We start from the raw sequence: 23001 nt of genomic DNA on the forward strand, positions 1-23001 counted from the left end.
GCCCCCAGAACAGCTTTTTTTTGAGACAGTTTCATTTTGTAGCCCTTGGTAGAGTGCCATGACATCAGCTCACAGCAGCATACAGCTCTTGGGCGTAGGCAATTCTCTTATCTCAGCCTCCCAAGTAGCTGGGACTACAGGTGCCCGCCACAGTGCCCAGCTATTTTTTGTTGTAGTTTGGCAGAGGCCGGGTTTGAACCTGCCACCCTCCGTATATGGGGCTGGCGCCGTCCTCACTGAGCCACAAGTGACGCCATTTTTTTTTTTTTTTTTTTTTTTTAGGCAGAGCCTCAAGCTGTTGCCCTGGGTAGAAGTGCCATAGCATCTCAGCTCACAGCAACCTCCAACTCCTGGGCTCAAGCGAGTCTCCTGCCTCTGCCTCCACCTCCCAAATAGCTGGAACTACAGGCGCCTGCCACAACGCCTGGCTTTTTTTTTTTTTTTTTGGTTGCAGCCATCATTTGGCGGGCTGGCTGGATTCGAACCCACCAGCTCAGGTGTATGTGGCTGGCTCCTTAGCCTCTTGAGCCATAGGCACGGAGCTGAGCCCAGAATAGCTTTCTTTTTTTTGACTCCCTTTTGTTTTTTTTTGTTTTTGTTTTTGGAAACAGTCTTACTTTGTTGCCCTTGGTAGAATGCTGTAGTGTCATAGGGCACAGCAACCTCAAATTCTTGGACTCAACAGATTCTCTTGCCTCAGTTTTTCAGTTTTATTCGAGATGGGATTTTGCTCTTAGGCTAGTCTCGAACTTATGAGCTCAAGCAATCCACTCACCTTGGCACTCAAGAGTGCTAGGATTACAGGCCAAAGCCACCGTGCCTGGCCTTGTCTTTTGACTCCTTTAGAGATTTAACTCTGTTGCCCAGGCTGGTGTGCAGTGGCACTGATTACAGCTCACTTCAACCTCAAACCTGGTCTCAAGATATCCTCTCGCTTTGTCCTCCCAAAGCACTGGGATTCATATTCAACGGGCCTTTGTCTAACTTTGTCATCCTTGGTAGAGGTAGAGTGCCATAGCATGCCCAATAGCATCATAGCTCTCGGCAACCCTCAAACTCTTGGGCTCAAGTGATTGTCTTTCCTCAGCCTCCCAGGTAGCTGAGACTACAGGTGCCTGCCATAACTCCCGGTTGTTTTTTTTAGGTCAGGCCTTGCTCTTGCTCAGGCTGGTCTTGAACTCTCCTGAGTTCAGGCAGTCCACCTGCCTCATCCTCTCAGAGTGCTAGGATTACAGGCATGAGCCACTGTGCCCGGCTTGAAGAAAAGATTTTTAAAAGGGTGCACATTAAAGTTTCTTAGCTCCAATATTTATAATACACTGAGCAAGTCAGTATATAAGAGTTTCAATTCATTCAGACCATCAAAATTCTGAATTGCTTGGTGCAGATAAGGCTTCACTCTCCATCCTAAAAGATTGCTGTGTGCATGTGGCATCAGAACAGTGAGATTCTCGGGGAAGAGAGCAAGTCTTAATGGAATAATGCAAGCCTTTGAGTGTTAGGATAACAAAACGTTACAACCTTTTAGAATGTTTAGCTTTTCTGAGCGTGCCAAATCTTTTCCTTGGAAAAATCAGGAGGAATGATGCCAATTAATCCCCAATTTGTTTAAAGGGGAGCTTGCTGTTTGTGAGGTTGAGTAAGGTCACAAAATTAGATGTTTTATAGTGGTAATTTTTATTTCTATTGACAAAAACCAAGGGATTGATGGAACTTAAGAGTCTAGGCTATAACTGGCTATAGACAAGCACTACTTACTCCATTGTGTTTTTTCTTTTCATTTGAGAACCACCTGACCTTAGGGGGGAAACACCTCATTAGAAGTGATAAGGGATATATTACTCACTGTAGTTTAAAGAATAGTTAATAGTTTAATTTTCTGCTATAGAGTCTTAACAAAAGAAAGCTTCATTTTTTAAAAAATAATTTATTTTACCATAAGTAGCTATTGGTATTTCAACAAGAAAGTAGAGAAGATGATGGAAAACAGCTCATCAAACTTTTGAAGAAGCAATGAATTCACTGGTGTGAATACCTAAGGGAAAATTCATTTGAACCACATGGCAGAGTAGCTGATTGTCTATCACTTTGGTTACCACTGTGTCTCATCTCGTCTTTCAGCAATACAGGTATATCTCTGGCAAGTTACCAGTATGGGGAACTGGAGTGAATTTTTAAACTGTTCAAGCAGACAGAAATAAGACCAGTTTAGCTAAGAACTCTCTTGTGACCTTTCTTTAATGGTATATGTTGTAAGTTCTTTGCTTTCCAAAATTTTCTCCTTTTTTGCTTATGAAAAATGATGGTAATTGATAAAAGAACCAGGGTGGAGAAGAAGCAACAACCCAAGAATATCAGTGGTTTCTTCCGCACAAGGAATAAGCACACGGTGCACTCTTTGTTTCTTTGAGTTTGAGTGCATTTGAGGCTGCCCTTCTCATCAGAAGGGAAGCCACTGTTACTGATGACTTTGTTGTAAAGCTGTATGGAGGACTTAGCTTTCAGATCAGATGTGAAGAATCCAAATCTGGGTTTAGATTTCTCTTCAGTCAGTTTGAACGCGTAGTAGCCTTTGATTTTGACTTTATCAATTAGATATGCTGAAAAATACCGGAAACGAACATTATTAATCACAAGTGAACTGCGAAATATCTATGAATAAGAATTCCATTTTCATCCCCAACAATAAAATAAATTAAAAAAAAAAAATTCCATTTTCATGTGGGACCACACCTACGGTGCATCTTACAAGGGTACATGTGAAACTTACTAAATGTAGAATATAAATGTCTTAACACAATAACTAAGAAAATGCATGAAGGCTATGTTAACCAGTGTGATGAAAATATTTCAAATTGTATATAAAACCAGCGCATGGTACCCCATGATTGCCTTAATGTACACAGCTATGATTTAATGAAAAAATAAAAAGGTAGCGAGGAACTTCTATTATGTATGTATAACATACACTTTACATATACATTAATAATATATGTATAATATATGTGTTCATATAATAAAAGTGACATACATCAAAAAAAATTCCATTTTCATCGAAACAAGCTGAAGGTAAGCCCATAAAAATAATGATTTGTCCTACTTGGGAGGTTGAGGCAAGAGAATCACTTAACCTCAAGAGTTTGCGGTTGCTGTGAGCTATAATGCCATGGCACTTTACCTGGGGGGAGGAAGTGAGACTCCATCTCAAATAATAATAATAATAATTTGTCATTAAAGGGGTTTTTTGCATTTTTTAATGATCCATGTAAAGAAGATGAAAATACTCTGTTAATGATAATCTAAAAAGAAATTTGAAGTGAAACTGATCCATAAATAATCCAAAAATGGAGATAAAAGCAAATTTAAGCAGAGCCACAAAGGTACAAGTACTTGTCACTTTTGTTGGAAGGGTTCATTGCAGAAAAAATCGCACCTATTTAGCCTTATTTTGAACCTCTGATGTGTTCTTGGTGTTGCCCAGTAACCACACTTGGTTTCTCCTAGATGCTTATTCTCCTGATTGGTTATTTCGCACTTTCCCTTTCAAAATTTAGCACCACCTCTATCATCTTTGCTTTGAGATGATAACCTTGCTTCCTACTTCATTTAAAACTAGAAGCACTAGAGAATTTCTTCAGTCTCACAGTTAACACCTGCTCACCTTCTGGCATCTACACTCGTGTACTCATGTATATTCAGCCTTTGCTCTTTTTTTTTTTTTTTTTGGAGACAAGAGTCTTTGGTCTTTGCTGCCCTTGGTAGAGTGCCGTGGTGTCACAGCTCACAGCAACCTCAAACTCTTGGGCTTAAATGATTCCCTTGCCTCTGTCTCCTAAGTAGCTGGTACTACAGGCTCCCAGCTATATTTTTGTTGCAGTTGTCGTGATTGTTTAGCAGGTCCAGGCTGGGTTCGAACCCCACAGCCTCAGTGTATGTGACCGGTGCCCTAACCACTGTGCTACAGGCGCCGAGCCTGCCTTTCCTCTTTTTAGTATGGATGACTCCTTTTAAAAGTTTTTTCCAAGTAGCTGTGACTATAGGCACCTGCCACTACACCCAGTTGGTTTTTCTATTTTTAGTAGAGATGGTGGCTTGGTCAAGCTGGTCTCCCAACTCCCAAGCTCAGGTGATACACCCACGTTGGCCTCCCAGAGTGCTGGGATAACAGACATGAGCCACCACACCCAGCCCAAAGTGATTTCTTTCTTTTTTTTTTTTTTTTTGAGACAGTCTCACTTGGTCACCTTGGTAGAGTGCCATGGCTTCGCAACAACCTCAAACTCTAGGGCTTAAGCGATTCTCCTGTCTCAGCCTCCCAAGTAGCTGGGACTACAGGTGCCTGGTACAATGCCTGGCTAGTTTTAGAGACGAGGTCTCTTTGGCTCAGGCTGGTCTTGAACCTATGAGCTTAGGCAATCCATCGCCTTAGCCTCACTGAGTGCTAGGATTACACGCATGAGCCACAACACCCAGCCCCCAAAGTGATTTTAAAGGTAAGTTAGATTGTGTCACCTGTTCAGAACCTTCCATGGCCATTCTATCTCAAGAGTAATGACCTACTAAGTCCTGTACAATCTTCCCCTTCCCTCACCTTGACTATGTACTTAATTTTTCCTTCATACTTACTCTGAGCCCTTTCCTGATCCTTAGGCTAGGCACACTCCTACAGTGGAGTGGGACACTCCACATTGGGAATGTGGTTTTGGCATTGACTGTTTACTCATCTACAGCATGCTTTTGTCAGGTATCCCTCCAGTTTGCTGTCTTATACATCGGGACCTTTGAAGGACCACGCTCTTAATTTTAATTTTTAAAAATTAAAAAATTAAAGTTTTTTATAGCTCCCATCTGGACACTCTTCTCAGTTTTTTCCATAGCACTTTTTATCTGCTTCATCATTTCCGTTGATTTTCTTTGTTTTTTCTATTGAGACAAGCGTCTCAAACTGTTGCCCTGGGTAGAGTGTCGTGGCATCATAGCTCACAACAACCTTAGACTCCTGGGCTTAAGTGATTCTCTTGCCTCAGCCTCCCAAGTAGCTGCCACTACAGGCACCTGCCACAACACCCGGCTATTTTTTGGTCTTAAGTTGTTTTAGCTGGCCCGGGCCAGGTTCAAACCTGCCAGCCTTGGTGTATGTGGCCAGCGCCCTACCCACTGAGCTACGGGTACCGCCCCATTTCTGTTGATTCTCATCCCACAAAAATACGGGCTCCCTAAGGACAGCTATATTTACTTTTTTCTTTCTTCCCTTTCTTTCCTTTCTTTTCTTTCTCTTCGTTCTCAGTCTCCCTATACTACTCTTGGTAGCGTGCCATGGTGTCACATCTCACATCAACCTCAAACTCTTTGGGCTCAGCCTCAGCCTCCCAAGTAGCTGGGACAACACGTGCCCACCACAATGCCTGGCTATTTTTGTTGCATTTGTCGTTGTTTAGCTGAACCTGCCACCCTCTGTGTATGTGACTGGCGCCGTAACCACTGTGGTACGAGCACCAAGCTAGCTATCTTTACTTTTTTTTTTTTTGTAGAGACAGAGTCTCACTTTATGGCCCTCGGTAGAGTGCCATGGCCTCACACAGCTCACAGCAACCTCCAACTCCTGGGCTTAAGCGATTCTCTTGCCTCAGCCTCCCAAGTAGCTGGGACTACAGGCGCCCGCTGCCACAACGACCGGCTATTTTTTGGTTGCAGTTTGGCCGGGGCCGGGTTTGAACCCGCCACCCTCTGTATATGGGGCTGGCACTTTACCGACTGAGCCACAGGCGCCGCCCCTATCTTTACTTTTTTAATTATAGAGCCCAGAAAAGTTTATGTCCCATGTTAGGTACTCAGTAAATACTTGTCAAGTAAACATCTGACTGCTTCAACAAACGTATCATGAACATCTCAGCAACTTGGAAGGCTGAGGCCAGATGATCACTTGAATTGAAGGCCAGCTTGGGCATCTGTCTCAAAAATAAAATTGAGGTATGATAGTGCACACCTGTAGTCCCACCTACTTGGAAGGCTGAGGCAGGAGAATTGCTTAAGTACAGGAATTTGATGTTACTGTGAGCTATGATTGCAACACTGCTCTCCAGGATGGGTAACAGACACTCTTTGAAAGAATTAAAACGCTTTGACTCAGTAATTCTATATTGGGCAGTTGATCCAAGGTCAGAAATGAAGACAAAGTTAGCTATTTCTTTAGTAGCGAAAATCTAAGTAAAACACTAGAGGTATAGGTAGATGAAGATAATGTCCATATGATGGGTTATTAAGTGACCATTAATTTTAAGTAATTTTTTTTTTTTTTGTAGAGACAGAGTCTCACTTTATGGCCCACGGTAGAGTGCCGTGGCATCACACAGCTCACAGCAACCTCCAACTCCTGGGCTTCAGCGATTCTCTTGCCTCAGCCTCCCGAGTAGCTGGGACTACAGGCGCCCACCACAACGCCCGGCTATTTTTTGGTTGCAGTTCGGCCGGGGCCGGGTTTGAACCCGCCACCCTCGGTATATGGGGCCGGCGCCTTACCGACTGAGCCACAGGCGCGGCCCAATGTTAAGTAATTTTTAATGACATGGAACACTTAATTTTTTTTAAGTGGATTCAAGGCTATTACAGTATGAGTTAGATTGCATTAAAAGTGCCTATAGGCTCAGTGCCCATAGCTCAGCAGTTAGGGTACCAGCCACATGCACAGAGGCAGGTGGGTTCAGACCTAGCCTGGGCCTGCTAAACAACGACAACTGAAACAACAAAAAAATAGTCGGGTGTTGTGGCAGACACCTGTAGTCCCAGCTACTTGGGAGCCCAAGATTTAGAGGTTGCCGTGAGCTGTGATGCTATGGCATCCTTCCAAGGGCAACATAGTGATACTGTCTCAAAAGAAACAACAATAAAAATTAAAAAGAAAATAAAAGTGACTATAAGCAGGCTGGAAGCAAGTAATCCAAAATATTGACAGTGCTTGTCCTGGGAAGTGAAATTTAGAGTCTGATCTTAATCTGTGGCCCAGGCTATAGTGGAGAGGTGGGCTTCACAGCATACCAACCTCAAATTCCTGGACTCAAGCAATCTTCCTGCCTCAGCCTCCCCAGTAGCTGTGACTACAGGTACCTGGCACCACATCTGCCTATTATTTTTTTTTTGAGGCAGTCTCAACTTGGTCACCCTTGCTAGGGTGCTGTGGTGTCACAGCAACCTCAAACTCTTGGGCTTGAGCGATTCTCCTGCTTCAGCCTCCCAAGTAGCTGGGACTACAGGCACCTGCCACAACACTCAGCTATTTTTAGAGACAGGGTCCCACTCTGGCTCAGGCTGGTCTAGAACCTGTGAACTCAAGACAATCCACTGGCCTCAGCCTCCCAGACTGCTAGGATTGCAAGTGTGAGCCTCGCCCAGCCTTATTTTATTTATTTTTTTGTAAATTATGTAAATGGGAGTCTCGCTTGTTGCCTGGCTTGTTCTCAAACTCCAGGCCTCCAGCTGTTCTCCTGCTTTGGGCCCCCAAAGCACTGGTGTGAGCCATGGAGCCTGGTCTCTTAAGGTGACTTTATAAAAACACTTTTCTTGGGCAGTGCCTGTGGCTCAAAGGGGTGGGGTGCTGGCCCCATATGCCGAGGTGGCAGGTTCAAACCCAGCCTCAGCCAAAAACTGCAAAAACAAAACAAAACACTTTTCTTGTCAAATTTTCCATATGAGCTTGGGCTACTTTTATGATTCAACGAAATTCAAAAACCCAATGGTCCATATTTCAGGACAAAACCCAACTGACTGGTGTTGGGTGCCAAAAACATGACACTGGCTCTAATGAGCCTCCTCCACTTTGCATCTCATACTTGACTGTATCTGAAGCGGCCCCCGCGCCTCACCTTTGAGAGCCTCCTGAATGTACCTCTCCACGTAGTATTTTCGGAGCTGATCGTTCTCCAGGGCCTGGTCGTCGATGCCGTTGGCGGTGATGTACACGTCCACGTCGCCGTAGTGCTTCCGGACCCAGCGCAGCAGCTTGCGCTCGCCCCAGGGGATCACGGCCAGGCGGCTGGGCGAGCTCGGGAGGGTGATGTCCTGCAGGAACTGGATGTCCCTGTCCAGCTCGTAGCGGCTGCCGCTCTGCTGCTCGTGCATCACGAACCTGGTGGTGAAGTGGTTCAGGGCGTAGAAATCGGCGGCGCCCTGCACCAGCCTGCGCTCGTCCTGGGTGAAGTGAGGCAGCGCGGAGCTGGAGAGCCCGCGCCTGTTCTTGGAGGCGATGTAGTCCCGCATGGCCCGCGGGTAGTCCCCGGTCTTGAGCGGTTCTGCGAACCAGGCGATCTCGAACTGGAGGAAGCGCTCGGCCGCCCCCCAGTGCGACTCCGCGTAGGGGTTGGCGGGCTCCGCCCAGTCCGAGTGCAGGGACAGCGACACGGCCCCGCGCTGGGACGGCCTGTACCGCTGGTCGTACAGGTGCCAAGCCAGCGCGTGGGCGATCAGCAGGTTGTGCGCGGCCCGGTAGGTGTCGTTGCCGGTGCGGTTGTAGATGTCGCTCAGCCGGTTGGGCTCGTTGATGGTGATCCAGAGCTTCACCGAGTCCCCCAGCTCCTGGAAGCACAGCCCCGCGTAGGCCCGGAAAGCCTGCGCTATGGAGGGGTTGAGCCAGCCCCCGCCGTGCAGCAGCGGCGCGGGGAGGCCCAGGTGGGCGTGGGTCGGATAGTACAAGGTGACCATCGGGGAGATGTTGAGCTTCAGCCCCTCACTGACCACACATCTGTAGTATCTCAGAGCTTGTCGGTTGATGGCAGACAGGTTGCCGGTGGGAAGGACCGAGGCCCAGTCCAGAGCAAAGCGATAGTGCGTGACTTTCATTCTTGCCAACATCTCAAGTTTTTTTTTGATGCTGATAAAATCTGTGCATTGAGCCGGCCGTGTTTTCAGTTTCACCCCTTCCACCCGGTGCAACAGTCTGTTGCCGGTGGCATTCCACACGTACAGGTGGGGGTCACTGAACTGTGGGGAGGAGGCCCCAGACTCGGGCTGTGAAAACAAGCACATTCGGGTAAAGCTGGCGCTGGCAGACAGGGGATCTCGGCACACCTGAGCTGAGGGGAAGAGGGCCCCATCTTACTCTGCCTCTCACAATGAAGGAAAATAAATGATGTGTACGTCCTTCATAAGGACCCGTGCGTTCCTGTGGTGAGGTCAGAGAAAAGGCCTGAGGGAACATCCTCCCTTCCAGCCCTTGAAACTTCCCAGGGAGACCAGAAAAGGCAGGGAAGGAGCCACACCCAGGGCTTGGCTTAGAAAACAAGCTGAGAAAACTCTGAGAAGCTGTTTTCTGGTTCATTTGATGTAAAATCCCAGGTTATATGGTGGGATTTCACATGATTCTGTTCAAATGCATCAGGATATTGCCTTGGTACTCAGTTAACACCAATTATAAAGGATGCATGATAAACCCTGCCATAAATGGAACACCCAGTTTAAATTCCAATTCCAATCCATACAGGATTTCACTGGGATCAGCTCTTGGGGTTAGAGACTTGTTGGCCTCAGCCACAATTCCTAAGAGAGGCCAGTGTGGGGCAGCCAATGACCTGCATTTGCTCAAAGCAGCCCTCCAACTCCTGTTGGAAAAGTCCAAGTGATCACATTTGCATCCATTATGTCTCTTCCACCCACGTGCCTGCGACAGTATAGCACCCCTTCATCCAACTGGAGAACACAAGTTCTCTATGCAAGGCATTTGGGTTATGAGTAGGAAGGACAGTACAATACTCCCAGAAATTCCCAGGGTTGACTCTTGGACCTGATAGTGTCTCATTTTAGCTTCTCCACTGAAGAGAAAGCCCTGGACTCCTAGTTGTGCCCCTTTGAAACTCAGGCTCAGCAACTATATAGTGATGGAGCGATCTCACCTACCTCACAGGTGTGTAGTGAGGACTCCATGACTCTGGGAAAGTGCTCTGGCAACTTGAGAGCACTATACAAATACAACATAGCCGTGAGTTGGACTGTTTTCCCAGGCTACAATAATTGCCTGCTAGGCCATTGAGTCTAAACTAAAAGTCCTTCGGCTTAATACAAACACTTCCAAATTCAAGATTACTAAGAGGGTGGTGCCTGTGGCTTGGTGGGTAGGGTGCTAGTCCCATACACCCAGTCTGGCGGGTTCGAGCCCAACCCAGGCCTGCTAAACAACAATGACAACTGCAACAACAGCCACCACAACAAAAAATAGCCGGGAATTGTGGCGGGTGCCTGTAGTTCCAGCTACTTGGGAGGCTGAGGCAAGAGAATCGCTTAAGCCCAAGAGTTTGAGGTTGCTGTGAACTGTGACGCCACCGCACTCTACCAATGGTGACACAGTGAAACTCTGTCTCAAAAAAAAAAAAAGAAAAGATTACTGAGGGGAAGTAAAAGCTCTGTACTTGTGTTAAAGTAATTTTTCTTTTGATTGAATTTAAATGCACCAGGAAGAATGGTAACTAACCTTCGGTAAATGTTTTCCCTCTAATTGTTTCCTCATGTGTCATCTTTCATAGTCTAATTACAAAACCGTATCACTGCCCACTTGCCATCTGCCAACCATTTATCTAAAGCATTAAACTGAGAGAACATTGATCATGTGAGCATGAAGTTAAATCTGTATATAATTATTTGAGTAAAATCCTAGCCTGGATGGCCAATGTCAATGTTTTTAAAACTCAGAACATCATTATATTGAAAGGGTGTTAGCAAAAGGCAATCTTGCCATGAGATGAAGCATGATCAAATACAAATCTCTGACTTTTAAAAACCTCCAGAAAGCTACAGTTAGAAGAAAGAAGACCTGGAGTTTGATAGATGAACAGAGTGACTACAGTTAACATTAGTCTATTGTAATTTCAAAATACAAGTTGTTAAAGGAGAATAATCCAAATGTTCTTGGCAAAAAGAAAAGATAAATCTTTAAGGTGATGGATATCACTGTTACCTTATTTGATTATATGAATGTATTAAATTATCACATGTACCCTGAGATTTTTTTTTTTTTTTTTTTTTGTAGAGACAGAGTCTCACCTTATGGCCCTCAGTAGAGTGCCGCGGCCTCACACAGCTCACAGCAACCTCCAACTCCTGGGCTTAAGCGATTCTCCTGCCTCAGCCTCCCGAGCAGCTGGGACTACAGGCGCCCACCACAACGCCCGGCTATTTTTTGGTTGCAATTTGGCCGGGGCCGGGTTTGAACCCGTCACCCTCGGCATATGGGGCCGGCGCCCCATCGACTGATCCACAGGTGCCGCCCATACCCTGAGATTTTATACACCTACTCTGTATCAGTAAAAAGTTAATTTTTATCATCCCCGAGTGAGAATGGCCCACATCACAGAGTCTCAAAGCTGCAGATGCTGACATGGGTGTGGAGAGAAAGGAATACTTCTGCACTACTGATGAGATTGTAAACTAAAATAACCTTTTTGGAAGAAGTATGGAGAATCCTCATAGAACTCAAATTAGATCTCCCATTTGATCTTGCAATCTCATTACTAGGCAGCTCCCAGAAGAAAAAAAAAAGTCATTTTATCATAAGGACATTTGTAGTAGAATGTTTTCGCAGCTCAATTTACAATCACCAAAATGTGGAAACAACCTAAGGATTGTATTAACAAGCTATGATATATGTATGCCATGGAATACTATTCAGCCCTTAAAAAGATGGAGACTTTACATCTTTTGTATTAACCTGGATTGAGCTGGAACGCATTCTTCTAAATAAAAGCATCATAAGAATGGAGAAGCAAGAATCCAATGTACTCAATTCTAATATGAAGAAAATAGATGATCTGGCGGCGCCTGTGACTGAAGGAGTAGGGCACCGGTCCCATATGCTGGAGGTGGCAGATTCAAACCCACCCCCGGCCAAAAATCACAAAAAAAAGAAAATAGATGATCTAATACAAGCTGGGGGTAGGAGAATGAGAAAGAGGGGAGGAGAGAGGGGCATGGAGGTCACGTGTAGGGCATACCTCTTGGGGGCAGGACACAATTATAAGAGGGACTTTACCTATCAAATGCAATCAGTATAATCTAATTCTTTGTACCATCAATGAATCCCAAACAATAAAAAAGTTAATTTTTAGAAACCTCCAGAAAGCATTAGTTTTAGACACTGAATGTTTATGATTTATCAGTTAAGAGATTATCTAATTAGAGGCGGCGCCTGTGGCTCAGTGAGTAGGGCGCCGGCCCCATATGCCGAGGGTGGCAGGTTCAAACCCAGCCCCAGCTGAACTGCAACAACAACAAAAATAGCCGGGCGTTGTGGCGGGCGCCTGTAGTCCCAGCTGCTCGGGAGGCTGAGGCAAGAAAATCACGTAAGCCCAAGACTTAGAGGTTGCTGTGAGCCGTGTGACGCCACGGCACTCTACCCGAGGGCGGTACAGTGAGACTCTGTCTCTACAAAAAAAAAAAAAAAAGAGATTATCTAATTAAAGACGATGTACCCCAACCCCAGCTCCCAGAGCTTGTTTCTAAAATCCTGCTCTCCACTAAAAGGATCCTGGACTCTGGAAACAGCTTTTTCCAGATCTAGAGTAGGAAAAGAATGGAGTGAGGCTGGGGCATTTTATGCTAAAAAAATAAGGAAGTGGTTAAAAACTAAAAGAGAACTGTCAACAAGACATGATACCAGGTTGGAAGGGTCCCCTTGGTTAAATCTGAGGCAGTTCCAGCATAAAAAGGAGTAATGTCATAAAGGATAATAATGAATTATGAAACGTTGAACTTAAAACATTCCAGCTAGTAATCTAATTAGAAGTTCACCATTTTTCTATCTACAAAGTAATAATTAAGGCAAAGTTCATGAAGGAATGTTACTATCAGGTGAAATTTTGCTGGGGAAAGAGTTATTTATAGAGTCTCAAATCATCAGATTACTTCTTAATTAAAAATAGAAAAGTTAATAAATAAAATAACATAAAAATAAAAAAATAGAAAAGTTAGGGTGGCACCTGTGGCTCAAAGGAGTAGGGCACTGGCCCCATATGCCAGAGGTGGTGGGTTCAAACCCAGCCCTGGCTAAAAACTGCAAAAAAAATTAGAAAAGTTAAGTTGTGTGCTGGGGGTCACTCCTGTAATCTTAGAGGAGTTCTAGAGCTCAGGAGTTCTAGACCAGCCTGAGCAAGAGCAAGACTCCCATCTCTACTAAAAATAGAAAAATTAGCTGCATGCTGTGCCAGGCACCTGTAATCCCAGCTATTCGGAAGGCTGAGGCAAGAGAATCACTTGACCCCAGGAGTTTGAGGTTGCTGTGAGCTATGATGACTCCATGGCACTCTATCCCAGAGTGACCAAATCAGACTCTGTCTCACAAAAAAACAAAAAAGAAAAGAAAAAAAAGAAAGAAAAATGTGGAAAGTACATACTATGTTCAGTGGTAATGACTGTTCTATAGAAAGATAAAGCAGGAACAGGGGATGAGAAGTGATTGGGATGGGGTTATGATGGAGTTGGAGTGGAGAGAAGCCTTGCTGACATGGTGATTTTTTTTTTTTCTTTAGAGACAAGAGTCTCACTCTGTCACCCTGGGTTGAGTGCTGTGGTGTCATCACTGGGACTACAGGCACTGGCCACAACACCCGGCTAGGTTTTCTATTTTTAGTAGAGCTGGGGTCTGGTTCTAGCTCAGGGTGATCTTGAACTCCTGAGCTCAAGAAAACCTGCCTTGGCTTCCCAGAATGCCGGGATTACAGGCATGAGCCACTGTGCCCAGCCGTGAGAAGGTGATATCTGAGGAAACATCTGAAGAAGGTGAGGAGTGAGACATGTGGAGGCTCTGCTGGGATATGGAGACCCAATGAGGCAACTTACCCAATCAATCAAATAAAAAGAATCAATGAAATAAAGGGCTGCTAATAATTTGTTTTGGCAAAACAAAAATCCAAAAATTTTTCCCTCTCTTTTTTTTTTTTTTTTTTGAGACAGAGCTTCAAGCTGTCACCCTGGAGGGTAAAGCTCCTGGGCTTAAGTGATTCTCTTGCCTCAGCCTCCCAAGTTGCTGGGACTACAGGTGCCCGCCACAACGCCGGCTATTTTTTGGTTGTAGTTGTCATTGTTGTTTGGCAGGCCCAGGCTGGATTTGAACCTGCCAGCTCTGGTGTATGTGGCTGGCGCCTTAGCTGCTTAAGCTACGGGCGCCAAGCCTTTTCCCTCTCATTTTGACTCTACTAACAAATGCCTTGGACAAAAATGACTATACATTCCCTGTAGACTATTTTTTTTTTTTTTGTAGAGACAGAGTCTCACTTTATGGCCCTCGGTAGAGTGCCGTGGCCTCACACAGCTCACAGCAACCTCCAACTCCTGGGCTTAAGCGATTCTCTTGCCTCAGCCTCCCGAGTTTTTTTTTTTTTTTTTTTTTTGCAGTTTTTGGCCAAGGCTGGGTTTGAACCCGCCAACTCCAGTATATGGGGCCGGCACCCTACTCCTTTGAGCCACAGCCGCCGCCCTAGACTACACTTTCTGAAGGTAGCTTCCTCTATCCTCCATCTCCATTGCCAGGTAGGAGTTCTGGCTGTAATAGGTTCTTGGTAAGCACTAATTATCCTCTTTTCCTCCCTTCTTTTTTCCCAACTCTCCTTCATAACCTTCAAACAATCATGGTATTTGATGTCATCTGAAGGCTATCTTTTAAGTGTCATTCAGTAAATGAAATAAAATATTGTGTACCCTTTGTTCCAGTTTATGGTTGAGTTGGAAGTAGCCACTTACCTTAAGAACAGATTCAGTGATACCCCAGGAGAAGTCACAGGGAAACTGACCCTGCACATCTGGCGTGGACTCTTTTAAAATAAAACCATTTTCTTGTATGATCTGTTTATAGTAATGTGCTGAAGACTTTGGTTTCCTTTCTTTCTCTTTGCTATTAAAATCTACATAAAATAATCCTCGGCGGGTAGTATAAGCGTCCTGCCATTCAAAGCCATCCAGGAGAGACCAGGCAGTGTAACCAAACACTTGTATTCCATCCAACCTTATTGCTGCACAGAGAAAAAAAAAGCAGAGGTGTTCAGAGGCCTAAATGCTCTAGTTCACGTTTATAATTTCACTAACAACACGCCAGGGGAAAGCATATTGTGAAACTGACCTTTTTTTCTAATTTGCAGCTCCATTACATAAAATAGAAAACTGATGTTTATACTCGAAAAATGGTAGTTATTTTTTTTTAATAAACATGGAGGCATTATTCATATTATTTTATTTATTCATTTCGCAATTTTTGACTGGGGCTGGGTTTGAACCCACCACCTCCGGCATATGGGGCCACCCTGGTAGTTACTTTTATCCAGAAGAGTGCTCCCATGACCCCTGAACAAGTGAATGACACACTTAATGGATCAAATTAAAAATATCTCTTAGACTTAATGTGTGCAAATCTGTGTCAGGGGGCATGGTAATTTCCAGAACCCTTGGGATCAACACATTTGTCTACTCATGTCCAAGAGTTCCTCATTTCCAGTTTGGTATGGTTCCTAGTTGTGGACATGCTATCTATTCTATGAAACTTATTCTTCAGGGACTGAAAAAAAATCACTCTTAGAATTGACAGAAGTGAATGTGAAAATAATGAAGCAAAGTGATGTAAGAGAATGGTAGCCAGCTGGGCTGAGGGGCAGAGGGCCCAGGGGCTTGTCCTGCTACGTTTCTAGGAGGCTACCGGGCAAGTTTCTTGGTCTCCGTTTCCTCATAGGTAAAGAGAAAAGACTGGAAAAGATTATCTCTAAGGACCTTTATAGCTTTAAAAACTCTAATTCGGTAACTTCTAGGAATTGGGTAAAAATGTAACATAAAAACCAACAGCAGAAGTCAAAACAACAAATACTGAAATCAGCCTTGAATCATTTCTCTTTTCTTAAAAGCACTCATTTCTCTCATAGAAATGCTTCATCTCTGCATTTTTGGGTTTTATTTATTTATTTATTTTTGTAGAGACAGAGTCTCACTTTATGGCCCTCTGTAGAGTGCCGTGGCCTCACACAGCTCACAAGCAACCTCCAACTCCTGGGCCTAAGCGATTCTCTTGCCTCAGCCTCCCGAGTAGCTGGGACTACAGGCGCCCGCCACAACACCTAGCTATTTTTTGGTTGCAGTTCAGCCAGGGCTGGGCTTGAACCCGCCACCCTCGGTATATGGGGCCGGTGCCTTACCAACTGAGCCACAGGCGCTGCCCCCATTTTTGGGTTTTATTATTGACATTCTTTTCCTAAGAGGGAGAGAAATGCATGCCAAAAAGATTCCAAGAAGACATATGTTTTAGTAGGTACTGTTTCTAGTTCCTTGGTGGTGTAGGATTGTGAGGGGAGTGTAATGGGGGTGCCTGGGGAATGGGCACCCCTTCTGCCTCCCTGCATGGCATTTGACCCTGGCCCTATAGGCACTGTCCTCTGCCCTGGGCACCATGTGCATGTGGCCCATGGTGGGGCATGGCTCCGTTCCATGCTGTTCCTTCCTGCAACTTGTGGTAGCAAGGGTCCTACTGTCTCTGAGGCCTCTCCCTGAAGGCTTTGTTCTGCAGAACCTGGGGTTTTCCTTCAGATTTTTGACTTCTAAAGAAAGCTACAGAATTTTCAAAAGGTGCACAGAGAATTCCTTTATATTTGAGTGAAACAGAGCCCAACTTCATGGGGTACAGAACCATCATCACCTGAATATTCTTCTGCTCCATTACCTCTATCAACCATCTGTAGATGTCACTACTTGAGTAATAGAAAAGGAACGAGGTTCTAAGTGGGGGCAAGAAGAAATCTCCAGGAGCAGTAGAAATTACTCAGCTTGTCTTCAGACCTTTTGATCATTCAGTGATGTTACAGAATATAAGGATGACAATTTCAAGAAAAATGTTCAAGGCCAGGTGCGGTGGCTCATGCTTGTAATTCTAGTATTCTGGGAGGCCGAGGTGGGTGGAATGCTTGACCTCAGGAGTTTGAGACCAAACTGAGCAAGAATGATACCCTGTCTCTAAAAAATAGCCAGGTGTTGTGGTGGGCACCTATAGTCCCAGCTACTCAGGAGGCTGAGGCAGGAGAATCACTTGAGCCCAAGACTTTTGAGGTTGCTGTGAATTAGGACACTACAGCACTCTACCCAGGGTGACACTTTGTCTCAAAAAAAAAAGAAAAGAAAAAGAAGAAAGAAATAAATAGAAAAATGTTCAGCATCTTAAAATAAAATACTTTTTTTTTTTTTTGAGACAGAGTCTCACTTTGTCATCCTTGGTACAGTGCCATGGGGTCAGAGTTCACAGCAACCTCAAACTCTTGGGCTCATGCAATTCTCTTGTCTCAGCCTCCCGAGTAGCTGGGACTACAAGTGCCTGCCACAGCACCCAACTATTTATAGAGACAGGGTTTCACTCTTGCTCAGGCTGGTCTCTAACTCCTGAGCTCAGGTAATCTGCCCACCTCTGTCTCCAGAGTGCTAGGATTACAAGCGTGAGCCGCCATGCCTGACTATAAAATACCATTATTAGGAAACTTTTTGATGTAATAGATCGTAAGTTGTATATTGTTAGGAAACTTTAAACATATCTCTTTTAGTATTGTGTCTTTTCTAAAGAATGAAACAATATCTTCTTGCCAATTAAGGATATAGCTCTAGGGCGGGGCCTGTAGCCCAGTGGGTAGGGCGCTGGCCACATACACCCAGGCTGGCAGGTTTGAACCTAGCCTGGGCCAGCTAAACAACAATGACAACTACAACAACAAAAAATAGCAGAGCGTTGTGGCGGACATCTGTAGTCCCAGCTACTTGGGAGGCTGAGAGTTTGAGGTTGCTGTGAGACATCTCAAAAAAAATTTAAAATGGGTATAGCTCTAGTCTGAAATTGTTTTTTCTTTTTCTATATATATATTTTTTTGAGATAGAGTCTCACTTTGTCACCCTTGGTAGAGTGCCATGGTGTCATAGCTCATAGCAACCTCAAACTCTTGTACTCAAGTGATTCTCTTGTCTCAACCTCCCAAGTAGCTGGGACTACAGGCTCCTGCTACAATGCCCAGCTATTTTTAGAGATGGGGTCTCGGTCTGGCTCAGGCTGATCTTGAACCCAAGAGCTCAGGCAATCCACCCGCCTCAGCCTCCCAGAGTGCTAGGATTACAGGTGTGAGCCACCATGCCCAGTCAAAATTATTTTTCCTTAAACTTATTTTAAAAAGGACGTGGAAGATGGCACTGGTAGCTCAGTGGATAGGGCGCCGGCCACATACACTGAGGCTGGCGGGTTCGAACCCAGCCCGGGCCAGCTAAAACAACAATGACAACTGCAACAAAAAATAGCCAGGCATTGTAGTGAGAGCCTGTAGTCCCAGCTACTTGGGAGGCTGAAGCAAGAAAATTACTTAAGCCCAAGAGTTAGAGGTTGCTATGAGCTGTGTGATGCCATGACACTCTATCCAGGGCCACAGCTTGAGACTCTGTCTCAAAAACAAACAAACAAAAAAAAAAACTCCAATAATATTCATATATTCTAAGGTGGCTTTAAATATCCTGTAAGTCCATGGATGGAGCTGGAACATATTCTTCTTAGCAAAGTATCTCAAGAATGGAAGAAAAAGTATCCAATGTACTCAGCCTTACTATGAAACCAATTTATAGCTTTCATATGAAAGCTCTAACCCAACTATAGCCCAGGAAGAAGGGGAAAGAGGAGAGGGAGGAGAAGGGAGGGGGCAGGATGGGTGGAGGGAGGGTGATTGGTGGGAACATGCCTACGGTGCATCTTACGAAGGTACGTGTTAAATTTACTAAGTGTAGAATATAAATGTCTTAACACAGTAAGAAAATGCTGTGAAGGCTATGTTAACCAGTTTGATGAAAATATTTCAAATGGTTTATAAAAGTAGCACATTGTACCCCATGATTGCATTAATGTACACAGCTATGATTTAAAAAAATACATAAAAAATTGACATTAATATCTTTTTATCATTAAAATATTAAAATATGCATATAAAAATAAATATCCTGTAAGTCTTAAAGATATTTTTTTTACAGGGTGGTGCCTGTGGCTCAGTGAGTAGGGCGCCAGCCCCATATACCGAGGGTGGCGGGTTCAAACCCAGCCCCGGCCAAACTGCAACAACAACCAAAAAAAAAGATATTTTTTTTAAATTGAACTAATGTGCAACCCACCTTGAAGCACCTGGTTGAGGAAGTTCTTCATCATGTAGATGGCAGTGGTATCTTCTGCTTTCACATGACTGTCTGTGAACCAGCCATTCTCAGCAATCAGGATTCGAGGGTTGTCATATTCCAGTTTAATCCAGTTCAGCACTTCTCTTAGATTGAGTGATACATTTTGACCCATTTTAGCCATGGTATTTAGGGGCTTGAAATTGTTGGGTCCAAAAGAAAATGCAAAGAAGTCAGCTGTGCCTCTCACCTCATCCTTCTCTGCTTCAGAGAAAAGAGGTAGGTCGGAGAACAACTTCATCTCCTCAGGGTAGTCGCCATCCCCATGGATAGGGTTGGCAAACCATCCAAGCACAGAAACCATGGATTCTTGGCACTTGCCTATATCCATCATGTTTTCTGATCTGTTTGGTTCAATCCAATGGGATCCCAATGTGATCGATAACCAACCCTTCTGATGTGGGCGGAAATTTATGTTGTAGTTATGCCAAACTTTCGAATGAGCCTAAAAAGAAGAAAATATTATTGATCTTTACTGACCTTGCTCACAATGGCTATATACATGGCTGGCAAAAGGGCTTTCTATGGACAAAATTAATGCTTCAAAGGACGGCAGGGGGAGGGTGCCAGGGTGCCCTGATGGCCTGGTAGCCATGTACCTCCAGGGCTTCCAGCCTAAAATTAATACTATAAGGCTGGGCATGGTGGCTCACATTTGTAATCCCAGCACTCTGAGAGGCCAAGGTGGGTGGATCTTCTGAGCTTAGGAGTTTGAGACCAGCCTGAGCAAGAGTGAGACCCTGTCTCTACTAAAATAGAAAAATTATCCAGGCATGGTGGTACATGCCTATAGTCCCAGCTATTTGGGAGGCTGAGGCAAGAGGATTGCTCAAACCCAAGAGTTTCAGGTTCCTATGTGCTATGATGATGCAACAGCACTCTATCCATGGTTACTCTGTCTCAAAAATCAATCAATTGGGCAGTACCTATGGCTCAGTGGGTAGGGCACTGGCCCCATATTCCAAGAGTGGCAGGTTCGAACCCGGCCCCGGCCAAACTGCAACAACAACAAAAAGATAGCCGGGTGTTGTGGCAGGTGCTACTTGGGAGGCTGAGGCAAGAGAATCGCCTAAGCCCAGGAGTTGGAGGTTGCTGTGAGCTGTGATGCCACTCTACTGAGGGTGATAAAGTGAGACTCTGTTAAAAAAAAAAATCAATCAATGAAATCAAATCAAATTTATACTATAGGATGGCAGCGGAGAACCTTAATCCAGGTTCTGTCTTTCTTCTCTGCTTAACTCCCAGCCAGGGCCCCCCCCCCCCCTTACTTCTCTGCTTAACTCCCACCTACATTATAAGGTTACCTCCTCTACATAAAAGAGCAGTGCCCATTCACTGTTCTACAGAATCTCCCTTTGGTCCTAATTTAGAAGTCGAGGGCATCACAGGCTCCAAATCCTGTAAATGGATAAAAATGGAGCCCACCTTTTAGGATTTGTTGTGAGGAATAAATGAATTCATGTATGTAAACAGCTTTAGAACAGTGCCAGGCACACTATTATCATAAAAGTGTGGCAGGTGCTGTCCAAAGCAGAAAACCAATGGGAAGAGTGTAGGCTTTGGGGTAGGCACACCTGGGCTTGAAGTTCAGGTGCTTCCTCTGTACCTGAGGCAAGTTACTTGCCCTTTCTGAAACCTCTCTGTATCCTCAGCTATGGAATGACACTAATAACAGTAGCATCCTTTGTAAGGTGGTTGTCAGATTTTAGAGCTAATATATATGTTTATGAAGTAGGTAGCAAAGAACAGAGTATGAGAAGGGTCTGCCAAAAGGTGGATATTATTATTAGTGCTACTCCCAGAGTGTCCATTGCCAGTCGAGCTCTCACTACTCATAACAGAGCCTCTCGCTGGATTTCCGGTCTGTTTAATAAGTACTTCCTGAACATTCATTCGATGCCTGGCTTGCCCTTCCCTGAGAGGCTGAATATATGGCACAGGAACTTGGCCTCAGAAAATTCTTTGTTGGGAAAAATAATGCTAAAATGTGTGAAAGAGAAACACATAAAATGCGTAAGGAAGGCATTAAATAAAAAAATAATAAGTAAAAGCCAGAAGGCATGGTCCAGCTAAGAGCCACGAACCACAGCTGAAGGAGGACCCTAGTTAAGGACTGCAGTTAAGGACTGTAGGCCAGTTTAATGCCAAGGTCCTTCCTTTCTGTGACAGCTGCCTCCAGATGTCACTTGCCTACTTCTGGAGGTCTCTGCTCAGACCTCTCAATTTCTCCACTATCTAGGTGTTTATTATTTTTATCCCACAGAGGCTGCTTTCAGTTTTGTTCTTTAGCTTTTCTTTCACTTGATGGAGATATTTTAACGTCAGGATCAACTATTTCAAACTGCCTTTCTGTAGCTCAAAACCAATCACATATGAGATACAGATTCAAACTTGATAGATCCTGTGGACACTGGAAATGTTCCATAAATCCTGTTAGGGTGGGGAAAGTGGACATTGATGTAAGAGATGGGTATTCCAAAACTGGTGCCACCCAGATTTATGTGAGAAAAGGTGATTTAAATCATTCGCTGAAAGATTTTCTGGGCTCAGTGCCTGTAGCTCAGCGTCTAAGGTGCCAGCCACATACACTGGAGCTGGCAGGTTCGAACCCAGCCGAGGCCTGCCAAACAGCAGTGACAACCAAAAAATAGGCAGGTGTTGTGGTGGGCACCTGTAATCCCAGCTACTTGGAAGGCTGAGGCATGAGAATCGCTTAAGCTGGAGAGTTTGAGATTGCTGTGAGCTGTGAGGCCACAGCACTCTACCAAGGACGACATAGTGAGACTAAAAAAAAAAAAAGATTTTCTGGAGGAATGGATGCCTTGAGATATTACTTCTGTCTACCTTTCCTTCCATCTGATTGTTGTCAGAAGATTCTGGAACCATTTAGCACCCATTGTTCCCAAGGAGCCTTAAGAGTGCTTTTTCTTGGGCAGTGCCTGTGGCTCAAGGAGTAGGGCACCACCCCATATACCAGGGGTGATGGGTTCAAGCCCAGCCCCAGTGAAAACTGAAAAAAAAAGAGAATGCTTTTCTCTCCCAGAAATGTTGAGGCTGTAGCCTCTTCCCATGCCTCCAACCTGAAGTTGAGCTTCTGAAAGAAATAATAGGGGAGCTTCTTTTTTTTTTTTTTTTGTAGAGACAGAGTCTCACTGTACCGCCCTCGGGTAGAGTGCCATGGCATCACACGGCTCACAGCAACCTCTAACTCTTGGGCTTATGCGATTCTCTTGCCTCAGCCTCCCAAGCAGCTGGGACTACAGGCGCGCGCCACAACGCCCGGCTATTTTTCTGTTGCAGTTTGGCCGGGGCTGGGTCTGAACCCACCACCCTCGGCATATGGGGCCGGCGCCCTACTCACTGAGCCACAGGCGCCGCACTAAGGGAGCTTCTTTTTTCTTTGTTTTTGAGGCAAAGTCTTACTTTCTTGACCTCAGTAGAGTTCTGTGATGTCGTAGCTCACAGCAACCTCAAACTCTTGGGCTCAAGTGATCCTCTTGCCTCAGCCTCTTAAGTAGCTGGGACTATAGCTGCCCACCACAATGCCTGGACTTTTTTTAGAGACGAGGTCTTGCTCTTTTGCTCAGGCTGGTCTCAAATTCATGAGCTCAAGCAATCTACCCACCTCGGTCTCCCAGACCTCTAGGATTACAGGCCTGAGCCACTGTGCCCAGCCCAACAGGAGAGCTTCTGAAAGGAATAATGGGGGAGATTCTGTTTTAAATGGTCTCAGCAGCTCTTTTGAGCTTTTCTGGGGTAGAATCACAACAGAAAATCTTTAGAACTGCTTTCTCGTGTCCCCCACCC

At 44.8% G+C, this 23001-nt stretch overlaps 1 protein-coding gene across 1 annotated transcript in view; it reads right to left on the reverse strand.

Annotated features, from left to right (window-relative positions):
* Nucleotides 1-286: 286 nt before the first annotated feature.
* Nucleotides 287-23001, reverse strand: part of KLB (klotho beta) — a 43680-nt gene continuing 20965 nt past the window's right edge. Inside the window, exons 2-5 of the mRNA XM_053578147.1 lie at nt 19135-19639; nt 14716-14984; nt 7860-9000; nt 287-2600 (exon numbers count right to left, since the gene is read on the reverse strand). Of these exons, the coding sequence (XP_053434122.1) occupies nt 2209-2600; nt 7860-9000; nt 14716-14984; nt 19135-19639 (2307 nt within the window). The 3' untranslated portion in view covers nt 287-2208. The remainder of the gene's footprint in view (nt 2601-7859; nt 9001-14715; nt 14985-19134; nt 19640-23001) is intronic.

This window comes from Nycticebus coucang, chromosome 23 (genome assembly GCF_027406575.1).
Source record: "Nycticebus coucang isolate mNycCou1 chromosome 23, mNycCou1.pri, whole genome shotgun sequence".
NCBI lineage: Eukaryota > Metazoa > Chordata > Mammalia > Primates > Lorisidae > Nycticebus > Nycticebus coucang.